At 41.5% G+C, this 26,197-nt stretch overlaps 1 protein-coding gene across 1 annotated transcript; it reads left to right on the top strand.

The window, feature by feature from the left end:
* The first annotated feature begins 1,302 nt into the window (after nt 1-1,302).
* LOC137654741 (V-type proton ATPase subunit F-like) lies at nt 1,303-26,197 on the top strand. The gene is made up of 5 exons (XM_068388655.1): nt 1,303-1,458; nt 15,749-15,830; nt 17,343-17,425; nt 24,387-24,512; nt 25,907-26,197. Exons 1-5 carry the CDS (start codon nt 1,408-1,410, stop codon nt 25,934-25,936), a joined length of 372 nt encoding a protein of 123 aa, XP_068244756.1. The 5' UTR covers nt 1,303-1,407; the 3' UTR covers nt 25,937-26,197.

The following is a 26,197-nucleotide window of genomic DNA, read 5'->3' on the forward strand; positions in this document are numbered from 1 at the left end:
GGGACCCAACAGGGAAAATAGCCCAGTGAGAAAAGGAAACAAGGAAAAATAGAATATTTTAAGAACAGTAACAACATTGAAATGAATATTTCATATATAAACTTTAAATAATTTAACAAAACAAGAGGAAGAGAAATTAGATAGAATAGTGTGCCCGAGTGTACCCTCAAGCAAGAGGACTCTAACCCAAGGTGGTGGAAGACCATGGTACAGAGGCTATGGCACTACCCAAGACTAAGAGAACAATGGTTTGATTTTGGAGTGTCCTTCTCCTAGAAGAGCTGCTTACCATAGCTAAAGTCTCTCTTCTACCCTTACCAAGAGGAAAGTAGCCACTGACCAATTACAGTGCAGTAGTTAACCCATTGGGTGAAGAAGAATAGTTTAGTAATCTCAGTGTTGTCAGGTGTATGAGGACAGAGGAGAATCTATAAAGAATAGGCCAGACTAGTCGTTGTATAAGTAGGCAAAGGGAAAGTGAACCGTAACCAGAGAGAAGGATCCAGTGAAGTACTGCCTGGCAAGTCAAAGGACCCCATAACTCTAGTGGTAGTATTTTAACGGGTGGCTGGTGCCCGTGCCAACTTACTACTATATACGGGGCAAGGAATAAAATTATCAAATTCAGGACATATCCCGGGAAAACTATTGGTAACCCTAACCAATAGTGATATAAATGATAAGTCAATTTCTTAGGATGTCACTGTCTTGAGACAATTTTGAATTTCACGACGCTCATAAGACAGATTGATCTTGAAATATTGTAACTAAAATCAGATTCGATGGTCTAAGGTTGTGGCGCCATGTTAATAAACTTATTTCAAAGGTTCTGATTGTTGTTTGAAAAAATTATTTTCAATTTTTCCTAATTTTTAAATCGTTTATAATGTAAGTTAGGCCTACTTTCGAAAACTAGAAAGAACTGCTTTGACAAACTGAGTCACACATAACATATTCATTGCATATATGGAAAGGGTTGCTTTATGAATATGATGGGATAAAATACTGCGAAACTGTCAAGGGCTATTCTAATTTATCATCATCGGTACATAATACCTGTTGGACTCACTAAAGCCAATTCGGGTTTGTGAACAACTTTACAATGTTTACCTTGACATATCTTTGATTATCATGAATTTTCATATCATTCCATTATTTCACTTAAAATACACGTAATATTTCTATGAAAATTAGAACCAAGATCCTCTCTAAAGATGAATAATTACAAAAAGTATATCATCACATCCTTTATTCGAATAAATGCCCAAGAAATAATTACCTTACCGTACATTGTCTAAGTAGCCATGACGATCACGCTGTCAAATCTATACCGTAGTTCTGTGACGTCACAACTCATATGATTCTCTCAAAACACAAGACAACACAGACAGAGGAGCAGACGAAACCATGGCTATATCAGCTGCGCAGGGAAAATTAATCGCCGTTATTGGCGATGAGGTTAGTCTTGCTTGTCATTTATATATATGTAAGACAGGTTAACTAGACGACAAATGTTTTTTAAAGAAACTGCCATAAGTATTTAGTTTTTCAGGAATTATAGAGGCTTAAAGTAAGGCAAGATATGTCTCTAACCCTATACTAACCTTGAAGTCACGTATATTTTAGACTGGTGTTTGGTGCTGCAGCTTAACCTTGGTAGAAGTTACACAAAAAGCTGTTTCCTCACCTTCTCCGGAACTTCCTAGAGAATACTTGACCAATTGCACATTGGCTTTTATGTAGAATAACTTACAGTAGGCTAACATAGGTTAAGGTCACAAGTGAATGCCTTGATGGTGAGGCAGTTATATTCTTACTTTGAGCCTTCAAGTTTTTACTGGGGTTTGTGTATGATAGCGGCCACCTGTATGTATGATTACTGCTGACTTAGAATACGGCAGTGGTAGGGGTGATCGCATGGGGGCGTTACCCCCCACCCCGTCAGGTAAGTAGGTAAGGACACAGCTTGTAGGTTAGGTTATGGGGAAAATTTAGATTAGTTTTGTCAATTTTTAATCCAAATGAGAGGAACTGGCCGCTGATATACAAAGGCTCCGTTAGGTAAGTAAGGAAGGACATGGTTTATAGGTTAGGGGGGAAAGTTTAGGTTAGTTGGTGTCCATCTTTATATGCACACTGGAGGAACTGGCCGCTGATATACAAAGGCTCCTTTTATCGCCTGCCTGTCTAATTTTGAGGTAAACTTTATTTAGTTTCATTATAGAACGCTGCAATATTAGTTAGGACGTTGGAACTCGCATAATTTATAGATCTTTGCAAATAACCTAATTTGGATTCCATATACTACTGGCGGAACCTCTATTAATGAAGTTACAGATTTTAATAAGAAATTTCAATTTTGCTCCTTTTGTCATCTGAGCATGTGACAGGAGCCTCCTTTCACCCAGTAGTTCAATAAAAATATGATGGGTGGTGCTTCTGTCATGAGATACTCTTTTAAACAGAATAAAGGTTGGTTAATATATGATACTTTAATTACTAGCGAACCTTAGGTTCGGTATAAAAAATGGCTGAGCGCTGGCTAGTTTATTTTTTTTTTTTCCATATTTCATGGGGCTGGGGGATAATATCTTAAACATATCGGTCTATTAAAATGTGAAGTATTTCTCACTCTATCTCCATTGTTTATTTACATTTGGGGGACTGATGGGTAGTTATTGGCATTGCTTGTGTTCTCTTGTGCAAGCTGTTTTGTTTTTTGTATGACGTAATCATTACCTGACTTTTTTAACCGATTTCGAGCTTCCAAATATTTATGCACAAGTTCCTGGATGTTGTTTTACAACAGCCATTTTTTTCCACCCTCTTCTTTAGTTTCAACTTCACTAACATCACAAAAAGATGTCTCGAAGCCTTTGTATATCAGCGGCCAGTTCCTCCAGCAAGCATAAAATGTGGACACCAACTAAACTAAACATACCTCCCCTCCAACCTAGCCTACAAGCTGTGTCCTTATCTATTTTCCTAACTGGGAGGGGCGCTGACCCCCCCCCCCCCCCTTACACTGTTGTATTCTTAGTCAGCCGTTATCATACATACAGGTGGCCGCTGTTAAACATACACCCCGTTGTCTGGCCGAATACATGAATCATATATTTTTCCTACTTGCTATTTTGTGTTTTATGCATTTCTGACCATGATTATTGGGCAAACCACCTGTTCATGAGTTTTTGAACCCCCTTGTATAAAGACAATCATGGGGGACCCAGGTGGGAAACCAGATTTTTTTGGGGGGGTGGGGAAATGTCTAAAGCGAGTGAATTTCAGCAGTATTAATAGTCAGAAATGTAAAATACATACAGGATAACCAGTTTGAAAAATATATGGTTCATGTAAGTGAATGAGAATTAAAGTATCACAATTCTCTGTGATTCACTTAACATTCTTCTAATGGTTTTTGCTCCACCGTGGCTCACATCACTAGCAAATAAACATAATCTCACTGCTCCTATGTTCTGGGAAGCATTATATAGATGTGGTGCGCACTTTCACATGAGCAACAATAGCTATACACTGAATGGAGAGTGTTTTCATCATAATCAATTGCCAACATAGATTAAATTACATTAAATTTTGGAAATAGATTGTACTTCCCTCTTTAAGATTTCTTTTTGGGATGGTAGTGAAGTTGAATATGAAAGGTAGGGTGAAAATAAATGGCTGTTGTAGAATAACATCCGGGAACTTGTGCATGAATACTTGAAAGTTTGTAATTGGTTAAAAAGTCCAGGTAATGATTACTGTGAGTCATAAAAAAAAATTGGCTTGCACGAGCGAGCGCAAGCAACATGTGCAGTACCAATAACTTGCCGTCAGTCCTGCAAATGTAAATAAACAAGAGTTAGAGTGAAAAATACTAAACATTTTAATCACCTGATACATAAGTTATCATGCCTCAGCCCCCATTAAATATATAGAGAAAAATACCAAAATAGCCAGCACTCATCCATTTCTTATAGCGAATTCCAATTTCAGTAGTACAGTAATTGAAGTATCATATATTAACCCAATGAGATAATGTTAAATCGCAAGGTATGACAGCAAAATCCAGTTGAACTAAGTGATAAAATAGATGAATAAGATAATGCTAAAATATCAATATGACTCCATTGAAGCTTGAACGCTTATTAAGATTTTCAATGAAGTAACCTTAGCTGGCTGTCGGGTAGCTCTGATAAAATAGATGAATAAAATATTAGCATGACTTGATTGAAGCTGGAACGCTTATTATTAAGATTTTCAATGAAATAACCACAGCTGGCTGGTGGGTAGCTCTGTCCACCCAACTAGCAGCACTCTACCTTCACTTCACTTTGACTCTGCAGTAGTGTACTTTCCCTCCGTCATGCTTTGGCCCAACTTTTGCTCTTCTTTCCCTTTCTAGATTGTTTTGCCTGCGCTTTATGATATCAGCTCCTTGGGTAAACATGCAACTTTGCTTTTTAAATATTAAACTTAGCAGGTGAATATATAATAGCTGACGTCTCGGACGGCTCGACAGAAACACAAAAACTCGCGAGCGATCGCCGTGAAGGTTGCGGGTGTGCCCACCAGCGCCGACTATCGGTCAGATACCGCATATACATGTAAACAGCCTCAGTTCTTCTCTGTCAGTCTTGTCGACAAGTTGATTCCGCTCGCTGTTGACCTGGAGTTTTCGTCATTCTTGGTGAAGTACTTCTTTTTGGTTTTGAGCTTTCGCAGTGACAGGTGTTTTTCTCTTCAATTAAAACTCTTGAACCCTTTTTTGGATAGCGTTTATTGTTGATGACTTTGGATTTGTTCGGATTTTCTTGGACTTTTCAAAATGGCTGACCCTTCTCCTATCCCTGGACCTAAATTTCGTAAATGTAATGCTAGGGATTGTAACAAACGTCTTCCCAAGGCCTCTCTCGACCCACATACCGTGTGTTCTAATTGCCTGGGTAAAACCTGCCAATTAGGAGATCGGTGTGATGAGTGCGTGGTCCTTTCGGAATTCGACTGGCTAGAGTTTGATAAGTATTCTCGTAAGCTTGAGAGAGATAGGGTGAGGAGAAGCTCCTCTAGGTCGTTGGATTTTTCCTCCTCCCATGCCCCTGAACCTAATCCTTCCCCTGTAGTAGTTGTTCCTGAACCCTCTACTAGCACTCATGAACCATCCATGCGGGATATGTTGCTTGCCATTCAAGCTTTGGGCGAGAGAGTTGAGTCCTTAGCATCGGACCGTAATCAACTCATGGCGGATGTGAATGTGTTAAAGTGTCAGAGTGCCAAATCAGAAAATCGTGGGGATAAAGTGATTAGTGCGCAAAGTGTTTTTAGTGTTGCGACCGAGGGTTCGTCTGTTCGTGCTTGTCGTTCTCCTAGTCCTAGACCTCTTTCAGGCTCCCCTGCACCAGGGAGAAGTAATGTCGTAGGACTTAAGGGGACGAGAGGCTTTAACCAACGAACAGACGTTCCCTCTATGGTATCACGCGTGTCTCGTCAAAATCGCCCCTACCATAAAACGAGCGAGGCTGTTTTCTCCTCGTCATCCGAAGGCTTCTCGCAAAAGAAACCTTGGAGCAAAGTAGCTTCCTTGACTGCTACTGCTGCTCCTTTGCGTGTGGACTTTGCTTGTCAAGCATTGCCACCGCGGCAGGTCTCTCCCTTGCTTGAGACTCATCAATTGTCGGACGAGGTTCCTTCAGATGAGGATGTTGCTGATCCTCCACCTACTGATAATCCTTTGGATGTTTTATCAGACGTTGAAGAGCCTAAGGCTGCGCAACCTTCTATGGACTTTAAGAAAATCATGATGATTTTTAAGGATCTTTTCCCAGACCATTTTGTTACTTCTGCTCCTCGTTCGCCTCCGTCAGAGTTTGCGCTAGGCATAGCTGCTGCGAAGCCTTCTTTTACTAAGCTAGTGCTCTCTCGCTCTTCTAAGAGGGCTTTACGTTTGCTAGGCGACTGGTTGGTTACCAGGAAGAGTTTGTGGAAGACGGCCTTTGCCTTCCCTCCTTTTAAACTAGCTTCTAGAGCGAGCGTCTGGTATGACACGGGAGAAGTTCTCAGCTTGGGAGTCCCTGCCTCTGCCCATGGTGACTTCTCAAGCCTCGTAGACTCTCCCCGTCGCCTGGCCATGAGACGCTCTAAAGTTTGTTGGTCCTCCTCGGACCTTGACCATCTCCTTAAAGGGGTTTACAGGGCCTTCGAGGTTTTTAACTTTTTAGATTGGTCTCTAGGAGCATTAAGCAGGAAGATCTCGTCTGCCGACCAGGATGTTTCCGTGCTTATTATGTCTTGTATGGACAAAGCCATCCGCGATAGCTCCAATGAGCTCGCCGCCACCTTTACGTCTGGAGTCCTGAAGAAGAGGGAAACCCTTTGCTCTTTCCTTTCAGCAGGAGTTACTCCCTGTCAAAGGTCGGAGCTTCTCTTTGCCCCCTTATCAGCTGCCTTGTTTCCTCAACAGCTGATCAAGGACATTGCGGCTTCGCTTGTACAGAAGGATACACATGACCTGATGGCTACTTCTGCTCGCAAGGGAGCTCCTTCTTCGTCTTATGTTGTGAGGCCCAGGATCGATACCCCAGCGACTAGGTTTATCCCGCCCTTTCGTGGCAGAGCCCCCAGCAGGGGAGGCGCTCGTGCCGACGGAAAAAGAGGCAAGAGGAGAGGATCCAAGTCCTCCCGTGGCAGAGTCTGACTGCCCACGTCCTCAGACAGCGGTAGGGGCCAGACTGAACAGCTTCTGGCAGGCCTGGGAGAAGAGGGGTGCAGACCAAGAGTCTGTGTTGTTGCTCAAGGAGGGGTACAAAATACCTTTTGTACGCAGACCTCCTCTAGTAACAGTTCCTCTAGACCTCTCTCCCAGGTATCGAGAGGAGTCAAAAAGACAAGCTCTACATCAGCAGGTGTGTCTGTTGCTAGAGAAGGGAGCGGTGGTGAAAGTCTCGGACCTTCAATCACCGGGATTTTACAACCGTCTCTTCCTAGTCCCAAAGCATACGGGAGGTTGGAGGCCAGTGCTGGACGTCAGTGCGCTCAACGTTTTTGTTATAAAAACAAAATTTACGATGGAGACCACGAAGTCCGTCCTAGCAGCGGTCAGAGAGGGAGACTGGATGGTCTCTCTCGACCTGCAGGATGCGTACTTCCACATTCCTATTCACCCAGATTCTCAACCGTACCTGAGGTTTGTTTACAGGAATGTGGTGTACCAGTTTCGAGCACTGTGCTTCGGCCTCAGCCCTGCTCCTCTCGTGTTTACGAGGCTCATGAGGAATGTGGCAAAATTCCTTCATTTATCGGGAATTCGAGCCTCCCTGTACTTGGACGACTGGCTTCTCAGAGCATCGTCCCGTCATCGCTGTCTGCAGGACCTTCACTGGACGTTGGATCTGGCAAAGGAGTTGGGACTGTTGGTGAACTTAGAAAAGTCTCAACTGAATCCATCCCAGACGATTCTCTATTTGGGGATGGAGATTCGCAGTCTAGTTTTTCGGGCTTTTCCGTCTGCCACCCGGATAGAGCAAGCCCTACTCAAAGTCCGCCTCATGCTGAAAAAAGACCGTTGCTCAGTAAGAGGTTGGATGAGCCTCTTAGGGACTCTGTCATCCCTGGAGCAATTTGTCTCGCTAGGGAGACTTCACCTTCGCCCTCTCCAGTTCCATCTAGACTCACACTGGAACAAGAGCAAGACTTTAGAAGCTGTGTCAATCCCGGTCTCCGAGCCAGTAAAAGCATGCCTGAACTGGTGGGACAGCAACATAAGTCTGCGAAAGGGTCTGTCCCTGGCAGTCAAGAACCCAAACCACGTGTTGTTCTCAGACGCGTCGGATTTGGGTTGGGGAGCGACTCTGGACGGTCGGGAATGTTCGGGTCTTTGGACGTCGGATCAGAAGAGCATGCGCATCAACGGCAAGGAGCTGTTAGCGGTTCACTTGGCCTTGATGAGTTTCGAGAGCATTCTTCGAAACAAAGTGGTAGAGGTCAATTCGGACAACACCACAGCTTTGGCGTACATCTCCAAGCAAGGAGGCACTCACTCCCACACACTGTTCGTCATCGCAAGGGACCTCCTCATCTGGTCAAAAAATCGAGGCATCTCCCTGTTGACAAGATTCATCCAGGGGGACTTGAACGTCTTAGCAGACTGTCTCAGTCGGAGAGGTCAGGTGATCCCCACAGAATGGACCCTCCACAAGGACGTGTACAAGAGTCTTTGGGTGACTTGGGGTCAACCCTCCATAGACCTCTTTGCCACCTCGTTGACCAAAAGGCTCCTGACCTATTGCTCTCCAGTCCCAGATCCAGAGGCGACCCACATAGATGTGTTTCTACTGGACTGGTCTCACCTGGACGCGTACGCATTCCCACCGTTCAAGATCATCAACAAGGTACTGCAGAAGTTCGCCTCTCACGAAGGGACAAGGTTGACGTTGGTTGCTCCCCTCTGGCCCGCGAGAGAGTGGTTCACTGAGGTACTTCAATGGCTGGTAGATGTTCCAAGGAGTCTTCCTCTAAGGATGGATCTCTTACGGCAGCTCCACGTAAGGGATCTTCATCAAAGCCTCCCCGCGCTTCGTCTGACTGCCTTCAGACTATCGAAAGACTCTCAAGAGCTCGAGGTTTTTCGAAGGAGGCAGCCAGAGTGATTGCGAGAGCTAGGAGAGCTTCTACCATCAAGGTATACCAGTCGAAGTGGGAAGTCTTTAGAGACTGGTGCAAGTCATCATCCATTTCCTCTTCCAGTACCTCTGTAGCCCAAACTGCAGACTTTCTCCTACACCTGAGAAATGTTCGCTCCCTCTCAGCGCCCACTATTAAGGGCTACAGGAGCATGTTGGCTTCTGTATTCAGACATAGAGGCTTAGATCTTTCCAATAATAAAGATCTCCAAGATCTCCTTAAGTCCTTCGAGACCTCTAAGGAGCGTCGTATGGCAACTCCTGGATGGAACTTAGACGTGGTCCTAAGGTTCCTAATGTCCGACAGGTTTGAGCCATTACATTCAGCCTCCCTGAAGGATCTCACCCTCAAGACGCTTTTCTTAGTATGCTTGGCTTCGGCTAAAAGGGTCGGTGAGATCCATGCCTTCAGTAGGAACATCGGCTTTTCTACAGATAAAGCCACATGTTCACTTCAGCTTGGTTTCTTGGCCAAAAATGAACTGCCTTCTCGTCCTTGGCCTAAGTCGTTTGATATACCTTGCCTGTCAGAGATCGTAGGCAACGAGCTTGAAAGAGTACTGTGTCCAGTTAGAGCTCTTAAGTTTTATTTAGCTCGTACCAAATCCTTACGAGGTGGATCTGAGGCCTTGTGGTGCTCAGTTAAGAAGCCATCATTGCCTATGTCTAAAAATGCTTTATCGTATTTTATTAGATTTTTAATCCGAGAGGCTCATTCTCACTTGAGTGAAAAAGATCGTTGCTTGCTTAAGGTCAAGACGCACGAAGTAAGAGCTATAGCAACTTCAGTGGCCTTTAAGCAAAACAGATCTCTGCGAAGTATTATGGACGCGACCTTTTGGAGAAGCAAGTCGGTATTCGCTTCATTTTACTTAAAAGACGTCCAGACTCTTTATGAGGACTGCTACACACTGGGTCCATTCGTTGCAGCGAGTGCAGTAGTGGGTGAGGGTTCTACCACTACATTCCCTTAATTCCAATATCCTTTTAATCTTTCTCTTGAAATGTTTTTAATCTTGTTTTGGGTTGTACAGAAGGCTAAGAAGCTTTTCGCATCCTTTTTGATTTGGCGGGTGGTCAAATATCATTTCTTGAGAGCGCCCAGATTAAGGGTTTTGATGAGGTCCTGTTGTATGGGTTGCCGCTCTGGATATAACAGCTCCCGGGAGTCTTTCAGCATCCTGAGAGGATGGCTGGGCTTCGTGAGGAAAGCGGACTAACAAGGCAGAGTAATCGTCAGAGTCAGCTTCCTTACCAGGTACCTATATTTATTTGGGTTTTGTTATGATATAACTGTCAAAAACTCTAAGCATATACACCTTTATTGTATTAATACTGGTCTCTACCCACCACCATGGGTGTGAATCAGCTATTATATATTCACCGGCTAAGTTTAATATTTAAAAATGATATTTTGATTATAAAATAAATTTTTGAATATACTTACCCGGTGAATATATAAATTAAAGGTCCTCCCTTCCTCCCCGATAGAGACCCAGCGGGATGAGAAGAACTGAGGCTGTTTACATGTATATGCGGTATCTGACCGATAGTCGGCGCTGGTGGGCACACCCGCAACCTTCACGGCGATCGCTCGCGAGTTTTTGTGTTTCTGTCGAGCCGTCCGAGACGTCAGCTATTATATATTCACCGGGTAAGTATATTCAAAAATATATTTTATAATCAAAATATCATTTTGTAAAACCAGCCAACGATATAATTATTATTAAAAGCTAAGCTACAACCTTAGATGGAAAAGAAAGATGCTATAAGCTCAAGGGCTCCAACAGGGAAAAATCGCCCAGTAAGGAAAGGAAATAATTAAATAAAATAACTAGAGAAGTAATATACAATCAAAATGAAATATATTAAGAACAGTAACATTGAATTCATATATAAACTATAAAAACTTAAAAAAAACAGGTATAAAAGGAGAAATAAGATGGAACAGTGTGCTCAAGTGTTCCCTCAAGCAAGAGAACTCAAATCCAAGACAGTGGAAGGCCATGGTACAGAGGCTATGGCACTACCCAAGACTAGAGAACACTGGTTTGATTTTTGGAGTGTCTTCCTCCTAGAAGAGCTGCTTACCATAGCTAAAGAGTCTCTTCTACCCTTACCAAGAGGAAAGTAGATACTGAACAATTACTTGGCAGTAGTTACCCCTTGAGCAAAGAATAATTGTTTGGTAATATCAGTGTTGTCAGGTGTATGAGGACAGAGGAGAATGTGCAAAGAATAGGCCAAACTATTAGGTGTATGTTTAGGCAAAAGAAAGATAAACCGTAACCAGAGAGAGTGAGCCAATGTAGTACTGCCTGACCAGTCAAAGGACCCAATAACACACTTGCAATAGTATCTCAATGGGTGGCTGGTGCCCCAGCAACCTAAGTGGACCCACATCTTTGGTGTAGTTTCTGCAGAGGGCATAATTGCTTGCAGGCTTCCCCCTGTTCTGAGTATAGGAAGTGGCCTTCTTTTCGAAGAAGAGAAAGAATTCGAAGAGGGATTTGATGCCATCGCCCAAGCTGATGCCGAAGAAATTCACAAGCTCCTTATCCCGTTTTTGGGTGCAAAACCAGCTGTTTTTTCTTCTCTTTCCCCTATGTCCAAGGTCAATGGGAGAAAGTGAAAGGAAGTCCCCCCCCCACCTGCTCTCAGGGTGTTCTTGGGCAAGACACAAGTACAGTACAGTATTCTTTTCCACTAGTGAAGTTGATACCCCCTGTCCATCTCTCAAGGAACTCCCTCTTGTGTGACTAGTATTGACAGATTCTACAAGGACCTGGACATTGGTTTGTGGTGACTGAAAAGCATACACTGAAGAGAAGTTTACATGCGCTAAGGATGATTCGGCATTCACAAAGGATGTAACAGTACGCTCTTAAGGAACAAGCACGCAAGGGAAAAGTGATCACGCTTTAAAGCGGATTCATCACGAGCTAAGGAGGAATTGGTGCAGGCAAACATTGAAATTACATGCTCTAAAGATTCACCAAAAACACATGATTTTGCACAATCTCCATACTAAAGCTTAACCGTTAACAGATCATTACTGTACACTGAACCACGCACTGAGACACAACTCTCCCAATCCCCTTATGATCCGGTTCAAAACGAAGACACTTGTTCATCTCGCTCAAAGGCTACCAGCCAAAGATTGCTTCACAAGTCACAAAATGGGAGATCTAAAAGAGAGGAAACCTAAAACTTCGGCACTTTGCAAATCCTAGTCACCTGGTTGCTTCACAAACTTGGTGGAAACCAGACCAAAAAGAACGTCAATTTCACTGAGATCGTTCTGACTCTATGGTTTTATCCATATGCTTAGACTTGTCAATCGCTAATAACCTTCGAGAAAGATATTTTTGTCCTGGCTCTCAATCTCTTTGGAGGAGAGAAAGCCACCACCTTCCAGTTGTTCCTACAAAAACCGTTCCTCAGACAAGGCCAGGTACACTGAGAATGATCCTTCGGACTGTTCAGTGTACAGCACTCCTTGCCCTTCAGAGCCTAGTATTCTAGTCCCAGCTGGTCTTCAGAAGGAAAGGCAGCTTGACCGCTGATTGATGACCGTCCTCTTCTGTCGAGTACTGACCCTGCTCCATCCAAAAGGAAGGACAAACTCTTGATAGCATCAGTTAATTCCTCCCTTCACATAAGATGCAAGGATTCTTGGAATGGGAGAGACCCACTTGACCCTGATCAGGCCCACTATTGGCAGAGAATGGAAACCCCTATAGGGAATCCATCTTCCTCAAGGACCTGTCCCTCATTAGTGAATGTAACTATCTTGGAGAGTTGTCCGCGGAGCCTATCATAGGCGGGATGACTGCTATCAACAGACGCTTTAGCGCTCCTCAATGGTCGAGGCCGGCCCTTGAGCTTCCGTGGTCGGTTCTTACACAGGAAGCTCAGGGTGAACTCGTAGGTCTCCGGACTTTCTCTAGAGCAAAGATTTTATGTACTGGAAGAAGCAGCCCCTTGGCCTTTTCTGATAGATACAGCTACAACAGGCACCTCTGCAGACACTTAACTTTTAGGGCATCTGATTCTTGACTTCTGAGTCTACAGCCTTGGAAGCTGCAACTATGGCAAACCTGCAAGCTATGAGCTGGTTAGACCCCTGGTTGGGAGCACTAATGTACTACACTTCATCTCAGAATCTGTTTGATCCTAAGATGAAGAAATACACGAACCTCATACTCTTGGATGCAAAGGCAGTAACTACCTTGCACATCAGTCTGCTGGTATAGAAAAGGAGAGATGCAGTCACAGAAAGATTCTCCAGTCAAGTAGGACAGAACACAGCTCTCTCTCTTAGGAAAGCACTGATCCTGGATGTAACAACACACTTCTTGCAGAAGGACGTTGAGTCCACCATCGACTGTCGGAGGAGGGAGAGTTAAGACTCCGTAATCCACAGAGCAGTGACCTTCAAGGTCCATAGCCTTCCTAGATCATCTGCTCCCAGAGCTTCAAGCATTGAAGAAGCCGATGGTGAAGCACTGGTTAAGATATGCTGTTCCAGGAAAGGGGGGGGGGACCTTGCTTCGTTCTTTCACTCTTTCTGAGTCAGAAAAGGAGATAGAAGGGAGGAAGGGGATGCTGAGATTGGCTATCCCCCTCCTACAGCTGCTGCAAGTCAGGGGATGCCTGTCAAGTCATTGGGCAATGTTGTAGCAACACTTCACAGTGAAGCGAGTGGTGGAAGTCATACTGTAAAGGGTGGATACTACCTACCTTTCATCAACTATTGTCCTCCCCTCATTTGCTTCCCGATGACATTCCTGACGTACCCTCTGAAATAGCCAAAAGCGCGATGCCCTGTTGAAGTGAAGGCGATGAATGAGAAGAATGTGCTAGAAGTTGTCCTAGACGGGTCTCCTGGTGGAAAGGTAGATTGGTGGATGGAGGGCAGTTATCAACCTCTCCTCTGAACACTGTTGTACAACAGACTCCATTTAAGATGGAGACGGCAAGCACAGTACATGCAGCCATCTTGAAGGATGACTTTATGCTCTCCGTTTACATCAAGGAAGCGTATTGTACAGTATTTCCAAATACCAATCCACCAATTGAACAGAAAGTACTTCCACTTCATCCTCGAGGGAGTCATGTATGTACATGTTCAAAGTCCTGTTATTTGGACTGTTGACAGCTCCCCATGTGTTCACGTGAGTGTTCATGCTGGTCTCAGTTTGAGCCCACTCAAATGATATTCACTTGCTGGGAGACCAACGATGATTGACAAACAGCATGTATCAATGTGTTCCTAAAGGAACAACTTTAGGTTCACATCTTTTCCCTTGCTCTTCCGAAAGATAGAGGGTGCTCATTCAGTAAAGGAAGAGGAGGGCGAGGCCCTTACTCCTACCTGTAGTGTGCATGCTCGTTCTTCTGAGAGAGGATAAGTAGCCTATGTGTGAGCACTTGTATCACATACTGTTAAGTAGCTTCGTGGAAGGAATGTTTCCGTTAAGTATTCTCTCTCCTCACGAAATTCGTTGGTGAACGAAGAGTTGCCAAGTTTCTTGCCTTACTAGAAAGGAAATATGAGCTCTTATTAGATGAGCGTAGCTTTTTAGAAGGGTGTTTGCGAACAGCTGAGCATTCCCCATCTGGAGATTGCACGCCAGCAGTAGAGCACACTTTAGAGTGTGAGGAGATGTGAAATCAAGATCCGATGAGTGTATGCCACTTGGGGAAGTACTTGCAAGAGTACGAATAGACAGGCGCACCCACTGTTATAAGTCCAGTAATTGAGAGCGCTAGCACAAACAGGTGAGGTGGTTTCCAGTAGGAGAGTTCTTTCACAAGCAGGTGAGATTGTGTGTGATTGCAGGCTGGTGAAATGGTGCACGATCAGTTATGAGCAGGTAAGATGACGCTCCCGTAAGCGCATGTTATCATGAGTGTGAGATGGCGCTTCCGTAGATGTGCATGTTCTCAAATAGCTGAGGGGAAAAGTGATCAGATGCCGTGGCACTCAAGTAGGAGCTCGTGATCGCAAACAGGTAAGACGGTGCTCGCATAAGAGCATGTGATCGCGAACAGGTGAGCGCACGATTGCAAGAAGACGTGGTGCTCTAATGGCGCTCCTGTAAGAGCAAGCGATCACAAGCGGGTGAGGTGGCGATCCTATAGGAGCGTGTGATCGCAAATAGATGAGTTGTGCTTCCATAGATGGGCAACACTGTCTCTCCCACAGTGAGAGAAATGATAGGAGGGGCTTATATGTAACTCCTGTTAATTGGAGCTGAAGGACTAATTGTCCAGTTGGAGAAAAAGAAGGGTGGTGCCCTTTTTGTTTCCTACCTACAGTGTGTGCTAAGTCTGATGAAGGCTTGGATCCCATGTCATCATTGAGAGACAAAGGTGCAGCAGATGTGAAGAAATAATTTGAGGTCCTATTGATGGTGAGCAACGACATTCATTCCTAAGTTACGATGACATTGCTGTCACTACTGTACAGTAAGAAGTATTGTATACTGTAATCAGTTTCTTATAATGAAGTTATTATACTTGCACCACTATTTTAATAGATTTAATCACATGAGCCCTCTACTGGGGTTTCCTTTTTTATGTTGGTTAGTTTTGAAAACTGCTTTTGAATTAAAAGTGTTTATAAATTATTCTTCTATGTGTGAGAACAATACTGTACTATGTAACATTTTGAGAATGACCATAAATTCTGACTATAGTCAATTTTTTTTAGCAATGCAGATTTGCACCGACTCGTAGCGGTGCCCTTTTAGCTCGGAAAAGGTTCCTGATCGCTGATTGGTTGGACGAGATAATTCTAACCAATCAACGATCAGGAAACTTTTCCGAGCTAAAAGGGCACCGCTGCGAGTCGGTGCAAATCTGCCTCGATAAAAGAAATGTACTATAGATCCTTGTATTCATCCTTTATGTTAAGTCTGGTTACAATATGCACTGCAATTCTGTTAAGATTGAGCAGAAGTTTAGTACTATATATTATTAATTTTTATTATATCTTAGCATCACCAGGCTTTTGTTTACAATTCTCGCAGACGACTCAAGTGACACAACTTATTTATTTGCAGGACACGTGTGTCGGTTTTCTTCTGGGAGGTATTGGAGAGATCAACAAGAAACGAGAACCAAACTTTTTGGTCGTTGATAAAAGTTAGTAACAAATGTTTTAATTGATACAGTATTGTATTATTACTATATTATAGGCTATTTTAGATTATATGAGGAGTTTTTAAAGAAAGCGGGCATCAGTAAAGAATTTACTTTGCTGCTTGTAGTCTTGAAGAATTTAGATTTTTCTTTTACCATTGTATATTTCCTTCTAGTACTGTACTACATTCACACCACTTATTACTTTTAACTAGTTTCAGGAATGCTGTACAGTATATACCGTGGTACTGAAATACGTTTTTCATAAATTGGTTACATTGAAAATTATGAATTTATTGAATGTTCCATAGCCTTGAAAATATTTGTACACATTTAAGTAGAAACTAGTTTTTCTTATGTCCTCCATGGTAGAGTTTGTTTGGAAGTAACAAGGAGATTTATTGGAGTACCCCTGTAACAGCTTATGTAGGGTAAGCATGGACAAGTGATGGACTAGTTCATTGCAAGAGCCTTTATTTATCTTGCTGGCTTTGACTAATTTGTTATTTCAATTGTCAGTGCTCTTATGTTTTTCACACTTCAATTTTTTCATGTGTTTTGGGAGTACCTGTTAGTTTTGTAAAGATTTTTTATTGAGTTAGTGTTGGTCTTAGATTTAATCATTCTTTTACATTCTTTAAGAGAGCAAGTCCATCCCTTTTATATATATATATATATATATATATATATATATATATATATATATATATATATATATATATATATATATATATATATATATATATATATATATATGTACAGTATATATATATATATATATATATATATATATATATATATATATATATATATATATATATATATATATATATATATAGAGTGAGTGAGTGAGTGAGTGAGTGAGTGTGTGTGTTTATCCTGGTCATTATATTTTGGCTGCCTATTTTGAACATTCTTGATGAATGTAATGGGATGTTCCTGGTACATATTGCCAAATTCTGGTGACAGGTAGTCTTGTTATAGTACAGTAGTTGTCTTCTAAGGCTAATTGCTTAGATATTTCTAATGATAATCATTTTGCAGGGTGGTAATAATTTTTACTATGATTGCTGTGCCCATGTAAAGGGTTCATAGTGATGTTGCTGTTCTGAAATAACCTTTGAACTGCCTTGATGTAGCTTTACCTGCTTGGTTAGTGAACAGCTGCAAATTAATAAAAAGGGTAATTCTTTTGATTTACAATTTTGGAATTACACACTCATCCTAGGCTTTAAAAATTCGAAGGCCTTATAGTTAATGAAACAGGATTGTGATGCCTTTATAGCTTAATTTTATAAACATGTGTAAGGAGACCTCTAAATCAATCATTAAAGAAAGAGTGCTATGAGAGATGACCAAAATGTGTTTTGATGCAGGTAGTCCAACATAGACCATTTTGAAATGATTTTAGGAAATGATTTATATTTCTCTCCAACTGCTCTTTTACAAAGTTAGTAATGTTTTTTCCTTTTTAGTAAGTTGATTTACTTAGAAATTCTTATGTATGATTTACAGATACCAGTGTGCAGGAAATAGAAGAAGTATACAAGAAATTCATGAAGAGGGATGACATTGATATCATCCTAATAAATCAGAACGTAAGTTTTAATACTGCATGTGCTATTTGTTCCTGTGTGTATACAAACATCTCATCTTTTAGAATAGGGAATATCTTCAGTGGAGCTGGAACGGCCGTTGAATTATAATAACAAGGTAGTGAGTGCGAGCAAGTAGCTCTGCCCTCTTTCCTGTCAGTGACTCACTTTTATCTTTGTTCGCAAAGAGTTTGGAGCTATTATTATGGAAATGAATTGGGAATTTTGGCAATAATGACTGTAGTTCTACTCTTTCTCTGCACTTCTTGTATGTCACATGATTGTTCATTGAGGGGGGAAGAGGAATGTCAAGTCCTCCTTGGTGTCATCATAAGCAGTGCCAAAGATGGTGATGAAGAGACTGTATGGCATCTTGCTCTCCTCGTCGAATTTGCCTGTCACTGCAGCTTCTAGGTGTACTCCCTTGGGTCGGCCCTGGGGGCATAAAGTATGGTTCAGGAGCAGGGAGAGCTCGGATCTGATTCGGCTAGATTTTCAGGGTTTGGTGGTGTGTGAAGTTTCCTAAGTGATAGCTTTGGACCAGCATGTGCTGGAAGCTCTCGCATAGCCATGCAGATATCTGATGATGATGTTTGACCTAAGGAAGTTGGTCCAGAGGTAGTGCTGACACTGCTGAATGCATGGGTGAAGCTCTCCACATCCCATTTATGCTTCTCTAGACCCTGATCAGTATCACCTGTAATGTCTTCCAGTCAGAAGGATTCTGTATGCTCAGCCCTTTCAATACCCCCAATCTGCCTTGTTTAGGAAGGGAGGCAGAGGGAAAAGGGGAGGTACAGTACTAATGTTGATGTTTCTCCCCCCCCCCCTCCCTCCTGCTGCTGTGAATATGGGGCTGCCTATCATGCCATTGGAACATGTACTATGGACAAAGGGCTTACCTTTGAGTAATGAGTGTCATGTGGGACAGGTACTTAGTATCTCTTCTGGACCACTGCCTCTCCCCATCTTACAAGCCAATATGGTTTGCAGATTATCCTCCAGCATCACTGAAAGCCCTAGCATTGTTGGTAGAAGTGAAAGGGATGAGGAAGGAAGATGCTTTTGAAGTCGGCTGCACCTTCAGAAGCACAGTACCCCCAATCAATGATGTTGCTTGTACTTCACAGTTGGAGGCTATCCAGCATTTCCTTCATGTGTAGAGTTTCTCATGATTGACAACACAGACGTTTGTGTACCTACAATGGTCCTGTGCAGCTATTTACCTAGAAATTAAGCCATTTTCTTCAATTGATGTCATAGGAGTACTTTTCTGGTAATAGCATCTCTAGCGCAGATCACAAACTTCACCATCTATCTTTGCTGAGAGAAGCACCTCTTGGTTGCAGCTATAAAAGGTTACCACCACTGAGCCCTTCAGTCTTTTGACTGAAGGGCATTGATCTCTCCTCACCATAGGAGTTGTATGTGCTCATGAGGAGCTTCAAGTACAGTAGTCTTGCCCACCCAGGGATGTGACTTGTGTGCTCAAGTGTCTTACATGTACTTCGTATGAGCCTTTCAGAAGGTTGTGAGACAAGTATCTAACTTGACTGTCTTTTTACTAACCTTAACATCAGTGAAGAGAGTAGGAATGTTGCACAGAACCCATTGGTACATGACTTCACGTTTGAGACTTCCTCCATCCTCTTTCTCTGTACGAAGTGTCAGGTGATAATCAAGAGGAGATGCTTTTGTGTCCCTTGAGGGCTCTGTGGTGCTATCTGAAATGAGCTCGACAGCTTGGGCCTGAGTATCAATGACCCTTCCTTAGCACTGGCAGGTCCTGGCCTGTACTTGGTATGTGCCTGGTACTAGGTCAATGAAGGAATCCTTCTCCCTCAAAGAAGAGATGTGGTCTGAAGTGAAAACCCTGGTGTAAGATTACCAATAGGTTTGATATTCATTCCATTACCATTTCCCTCATTAAGGGAGAATGGGGTAGAACTACTACTTACAGATCTAGTCTAATAAGAATGGTGCTTATAAGTGTAATTTACCAACATCAATGTCCGATCCATCATGTGACAGTACAATAGCTTTATCACAAAGTAAAGGGAGGGAAAGAAGCAGCAAAAATGCCAGTCATTTTACCATTCAGGCTCACATTGACACGTTACCATAGACAAGATGCTTTCTGTCACACAAATATTTGAGTAGCCACCACAGGGCAAAAGAAAAAGTATGGTAAGACTTGTGGGTACAGTATACTGTACTCCCTTTAATCGAAGGAGTATTTTGTTTGTTACTTACAAACACCTGCCTTCACCTGACCAACTGCAAGACTCTTCAGGAAAGCCAAACCAAGGTGGGACCAATACCCATCTTCATAAACAATTGTCTGAGCTGGTATGCTCTAATGATCTCATGAAGCCATAAAGAGACCTAGTTTGACACCCCTTTCTTGGTTCTCCCAGGTCTAAGGAAGGGCCGTTGATACTCAGGCCTAAGCTGTCTAGCTCATTTCAGAAAGCATCACGGAGCCTTCAACGGACTCAAAAGCCTACTCATCCTTATGATGGGCAGCTATGAGGTTATTGGAGTTATCTCCCTCACTCCTGTACAGGACCAGGGAGAATGAGTCCTTTAAAGTTGGACTTCCCTCTTCTACCACCTCTCCCAGTCCAGACCTGAAGGTCATTAATGAAGTCTCTGACAGGGAAGTGGAGGTGGCTACTTGTGCTCACTTACTTATCTCGTTACGAATTCAGCGACCATTTCAGCTCTACTGAAGACTTTCCATAATTTAAAGGACTTGGGTTTGTATAGCCAGGAAAAATACAAATTAATTTTGAAATTATAATTTTTCAAGCATTAGTGTAATATATTTTTTTGTGGTGTTGAAGAAAGGCCAGCTATTATTTATTTAATAGTTTCTCATAAGTTACTGTACTTGCATGAAGTCCTGTGTGGGATATAATTTTTGTGTATGCATTATGGATTTTTTATTATTCAAGTACAGTAATTCATTTAAATGTACATAACCAATGAATTTAGGCATTCTAGGCATCATTTGTTTGGTTAATGCTGGTATATATCAATTCACAGATAAGAATGTGTGAAAATCAATTTTATTGTCAAGAAATACTGTTTATGAAATAGTATTTATGTAAAAGGAATTTGTATTACAGAAGGACCTCTTAGTAATGGGTACTGTTATAACAAATTTTGGATATATCGGACTAAATCCAGCTAGCCAGAGTATTGTTCGGTTGGCAAAGGTCACTGTAAGAAGTACATTAGTGCGTACAAAGTTCTGAGACCCCTGAAGAGGGCCCCTTACGAACTTTTAAGGACCTAACTCCCAAGACACACTTCTTATTGTCCCTAGCTTTTACGAAGAGTATGTGAGAGCTGTATGGCTTATCTTATCGACTTGATCATTCCCGGGGTTGGAGAAAGGTGTGGCTAAAATTCAGAATTCGGCTGTAAATGATACAAAATTCAAATCTTTCTCCATCTTCCTACTTAGGGAAGCAACATTTTGGACGGTTTATATCTTTTTCCTGTAAGGGCACTGAGGCTCTAACTGAAGTGGTCTCAACCCTTCAGACCACAACTATAGAACGACTTGTTTAGTTTTGGCAGGATCAAAAAGATGATGGCCAAAAAGCACCATCTCCTTCTGGCGTTGAGAGAAGATTAACAGAGCACAAACTGAGGCCGCAAGTGAGGTGAAGGAACTGGCACCGATTCGTTCTCTCAAGGTCAGAGAAGTAGGAGCCATGTTAGCCATTAAGAAGAACTTGTCAGTGGGCTATGTCCTAAAGGCCTGAATCTAGAAACGCCAGACAACTTTCACAGCCCAGTATTTTGCACTCGCAAATCACTCTATACGTTTTCTTTATGACCTCTGGTAATAGCTGAGCATATCTTCTCTAAGATAGTGGTTGTGATGACTATATGATAAAGTATGTAAGGGTGTCTGGCATATTTTCCTCTTTTCCTTCTTCCTGGGAGAGCAGAGGTTGAATTATGTCGCTGGATCTAACCTTGATGCATTAAGCTATCATACCCTGTTATTTTTCTATCTTAGACTAAGATAGAAGTGATTGTTTTAGCCTTATGTTGAAGATAACATGCTGTATCTCTTGGGGACATTAGTTCCTCTGTGACTGTCTGTCTCTGATAGAAACCCAGCCTTATCTCCTGATTTTCAAGTTATAGGAGGTGGATCGTATTCTGTCTTGGGTCTTCCGCTCACTCTGGCCGCGGCCAGTGTGTAGGCAATCTTCTTGGTCTCGTACGACTCCGCCCTTTCTAAGGAATGGGGGACAGCAACATTCAGGTTCGCTCCTGAGTTGTTGGCTAGACTCAGAATCTTGGGGACCCGGTCCTTCGGTCCAATTCCTTCAAGATTTCGAGTCGCCATTCTGTATCTGATGACCCAAAACCTCCTCCTTGTCAGTAAAGGAATCGAGGAGTTATCTTTGGGAACAGCTGCAGTTTGTCCTCACGTGCAGCCGGGTTAGAGCACAAGGACACGGGGGAGAGTCACCAGTATACCTCTTCAGCTCGGACTCAAAGACATTCATCTCGACCTGAATCCAGACCCTCCCCCGTCATGTCGCCCTACAGCACGATGTCGAATACATCGCAACGTCCCTCGCCTTCGAGTAATACTACTCTGTGATGCAGGTGCTACAAGCTGGAGTCTGGAAGCGTCTAATGACCTTCGCAGCCCGCTTCCTGCAGGGCGTGACCCACAGGAGTATCGATACGTTTCTATCGCTCTGTGGTGGCTACATAACAGCTGGCCTAACCTCAGGCTCCTTTTTGGACAGGTAGCAGAAGGTTGAGGGCATTGTTATCAGGTTTTAGTCTGCATGAACGAAAGAAGTATGTCTGGCCCTTACTTCTTTCTTCATCATCCCCTCTACTGGGAAGCAGCATCCTGGTCTCTGCATAGCTGACCTCAAACCTCTGCAGGTAAACCATGCTTCCTTGTGTTCCGAGTATTGAGTCAATATTGTCGCGTCCCCCATATCCTGACGAGGTGGTATTTGGAACGTCCTAACCCAGAGTTCCTTCTGGAACTCCAGGTCAACTGCCTAGGACGGGTCACACTTCTTCCTTCACACACAAGCTTATGTAGGCCACACGGTTCCTTGTGGAGCAAGGAACTTGTGAGGTGCAGGGACTCCTTTTCTCGAGTGCGACTCACTCGGATTCTGAGTCCCCGGGTAAAGCCAAAGCCAGTATGGCTGGGGACTTTCCACCCTTCCTAAGGGGTAAGTCACCCAATGTAAATAGCGTGGTTTGTATTTCGGTTACGGAACAAATGACAAATTCGAAGATAATTTGTATTTTTCCTAACCATACAAACCTTAGCTTTTTACATATATTTGCCCACCAGCCCTGTCCCCCAAGACAAGTCCTACCTCTAAGTGAAAGTGAAGCATTCACCGGTGTGTGAGGGGGGTGAGGGGTAGCTAGCTACCACTCCCCTACCCCCCTGCTAACTAGCACGGGGGTAATACACCCTCGTTAAATTCTAATGGCTCGCCATTTCAGCTGCGCTAAAAGGTAAACCCAATGTAAATAGCTAAGGTTTGTATGGTTAGGAAAAATACAAATTATCTTCCAATTTGTCATATTGCCTTGGTGAGAGTTCTTTACCGATCCTTTTACAAAGTGTTTCACTTAGGGCCAAGATATCCAAACTGTAATTCATAAATTCATTCTCTACTTACTGTAACTTCCAAATCTGATTCATGTTTCTAACATTCCAATTACCAATTTACAATTTTTCTTTTGTATTTATTAACCGGGAGATTCTTAGCACCCTGCAACGCCCGGGACGGGGGGCCATTCATTCATTTTCGCTTTTCAAAGAAAGATTAAATCCATGGAGGATTTGTTGGTTAGAGTCATCAAAGGACAGCCAGTTCCTTGTGATGCGCGGTGCCTAACTAAGACAAGTGACCCCTGCCGGTCCATACTAACTCCACTAAGATCATCTGCCAGGCATCAGGGGTAGAGGAGTATCCAGAGCACCAAACGGATACATACCTTTTTCAAATCACAGATGTAATTAAAGGTCCTTTATTTATGAAACCCAGGCCTTAACGAAAATGGTTAGTGCCATCTATAAAAGAACAGAAGAAGTTTTTTGAGCATTCAGTTGAAGTAAATAGACAAGACTTATATTCAGGCATTTATTTTGTTACGTATATGGCTATAATATGTATTGAATTGTTCACTTTTATTTCAGGTTTTGTATTGTACATATTTTTTCATTAGTAATAGGTTTTATTAATATCTTCTTTGAAAAGAAAACCTTTTTCTTTTTCCGTTTTTTACAAATCAATATTTTTTCTCGAAGTATATGGTAAAATATATTTTCAAATAACTATCATTTTTGATTAAAATTATTAAGAAAATATATAGATACATATAACAATAATATAAAAGATAAGAAAATTACAAACTGTATTACTTAATAACTTAACATTATGAACTAGTTGTTTTTTCATTTAAGTGTCTAAAATTGCCTCACCATTTTTTGAGGCGAGGCAAAATTAGACACTAGATATTCCAGATTTTTTCATCAATTTTTTATTTAAAACCTTCCTTTAGTATCATCTACTATTTTTTTTTTTTAGAAAAAATAATTTCTAGTATTATTTTTGAGAAGCCCTAAAATGAAGGTGAGGCAATTATTGGACACCCATATTCAACAATTTTTCTAGTGGTATTTAATATTTTTTCAAAACCAAACATACTAATATTTATAAAGTAGAAGGTTGGGGAATTTCTAACAGCATTATAGTTTTTGAAAATTATAAATAGTTTTAGAGATATTGCATCTGTCCAATTTTTGCCTCGCTTGTCCAAAATTGCCTTACCCTACTATACTTCAAAAGCATGTACTTTAGGGAATGAATATGGAATAAGTATTGAAATAATTTTGCTTTTAGAAATTTAATTTATGGATTTTCAACACAATTTTTATGATTTACAGATTGCTGAACAAATTCGCCATGTCATAGATACTGACAATGATAACCCACTTCCTGCTGTTTTAGAAATTCCTTCAAAAGACCATCCATATGACCCGACAAAAGATTCTGTCCTTAGGAGAGCTAAGGTAAGAATGAGCTGACTTCAGCTAACTTCATGTATGCTTCTTTGCAAATGTGTTATGCTTTTTTTAATTTTCTTGAATAGGTTTAATATTTGTGGGATTTTGTAAGCAATCAAAAGTGGTTGGTGAAAAACTAAGCATAAATTTCTTGGCATAAAAGAACAGTCTGGAGACTGAGTATAGTTGGTTTGAGCTTTTTAGTTTATTATCAGAAGTCTTTAGAATACAACCTTTTCAAAAGATCTGTAAGGCGGCAATAAATCTTTAGTGATATTTACTTCAGGATTTCATGAACTTCTGTATTAGCAAGGGCCTTGTGATTAACATGTCAAAGGCAGCAATAAAATCAAAGCCACTCCATAAACTACCGTACCATATTCAAGTGATATTTGTATAGCATGTGAAATTTTAAGAAGGGTATCACATGCTCCAAGGCCATTGAAAAGCCAGACTAAATACTAAGGAAAATATTACCTCCAGCATATGTATATATTTAGACGTGTTACGAGAATAAAAAACTCTAGATAGGGTTGTAATCAGCAGGTCTATAGCTACCTCAAAAAGTGAGGTAGATTGTGTGTTTAAAGGTAAGGATTTGATTTATCATAAAAAATATATATAAATAAAATCGGTATCATACTTGGATGTCTCTTTATTCGTTCGGTATATATGCTAGAATTAGCATTCTTGAAAGGCTATTTGGTTGTTTTAAACTTAGTAGAACTGTATTGGATTTATGAATTTGGGCTATACAGTCTGGCACAGGGCCTTATGAGGATATTCATCCCCCAAGTGCAATTGGGGTAAATCGCAGAAGTTGCATTATGAAGTAAAAGTTAGAAGAGGCTGGACAGCGAGGTGGAAGAAAGGAAGTAAAGATAGAGGTAAAGTAGAAGAATGCTGAAAAGATCCTCAAGTAATGCCTATTGTAACATTGCATGTTGTGTACTGATGGCATTATCCCAATAAGGGTTTTGTTAAATAACACCGCAAATCTTTTAATCTATTATACAGTGCAGTAGTTACTATTTACATATGTACTGTACAGCACTGATATACTATGCAGTACTTGAATGGAAATGGGAAACAATTCTATCATTATTTTACTACCAATGAAACGTAGTGAATCATTCTTATTTGAAGATTAAGCTTTTAACCATTTCAGATGGTTTCAAGTTTTTCTGTTTAGCCTGCAGGTATTTGCTCTTCAGTTTGTTATAATTTCCATATTCTTGTAGCAGCAAATGTTTAATAGTATTTTTTACTTTTTTATAACCTTTCTTCCTGAGAGGTAATTGCAGGTAACTTTTCTTTGATGTTCAATTATGCAGGCTATTTAAATTTATTTGTTATTAATTAAAGCAATTTGAAGATTTTAATGGATTAATTTTTTACAGGGTCTCTTCAGTGCTGATGACATGCGTTAAAAGAAGTATTATCCCCAAGCTGTTTTGGTGAACATTCCATGATTTTTTCAACAAAACTTGTGCACAATTATTTCCAACATTGATTCTTTTTTGTATGAAGTTATGTAATGGCTGGAAATCCTCTTACTGTACTGTACTTAGATTCGTGGATCAAATTTTCAGTTTTCATCAAAGCAACTAACATATATGCAGTTTTAAATTTTGTAATTAGGTGTTTCCTAGTTATAATGAATGTATAGTTAATATAGTTTATTGTTTGAA

This window comes from Palaemon carinicauda, chromosome 15 (assembly GCF_036898095.1).
Source record: "Palaemon carinicauda isolate YSFRI2023 chromosome 15, ASM3689809v2, whole genome shotgun sequence".
NCBI classification, from domain to species: domain Eukaryota; kingdom Metazoa; phylum Arthropoda; class Malacostraca; order Decapoda; family Palaemonidae; genus Palaemon; species Palaemon carinicauda.

Coding starts and splice junctions, on each gene's coding strand:
- LOC137654741 (XM_068388655.1), top strand. CDS start 1,408: ATGGCTATATCAGCTGCGCAGGGAAAATTAATCGCCGTTATTGGCGAT. Junction 1,459..15,748: donor TCGCCGTTATTGGCGATGAG/GTTAGTCTTGCT, acceptor ATTTATTTGCAG/GACACGTGTGTCGGTTTTCT. Junction 24,513..25,906: donor CTGTCCTTAGGAGAGCTAAG/GTAAGAATGAGC, acceptor AATTTTTTACAG/GGTCTCTTCAGTGCTGATGA.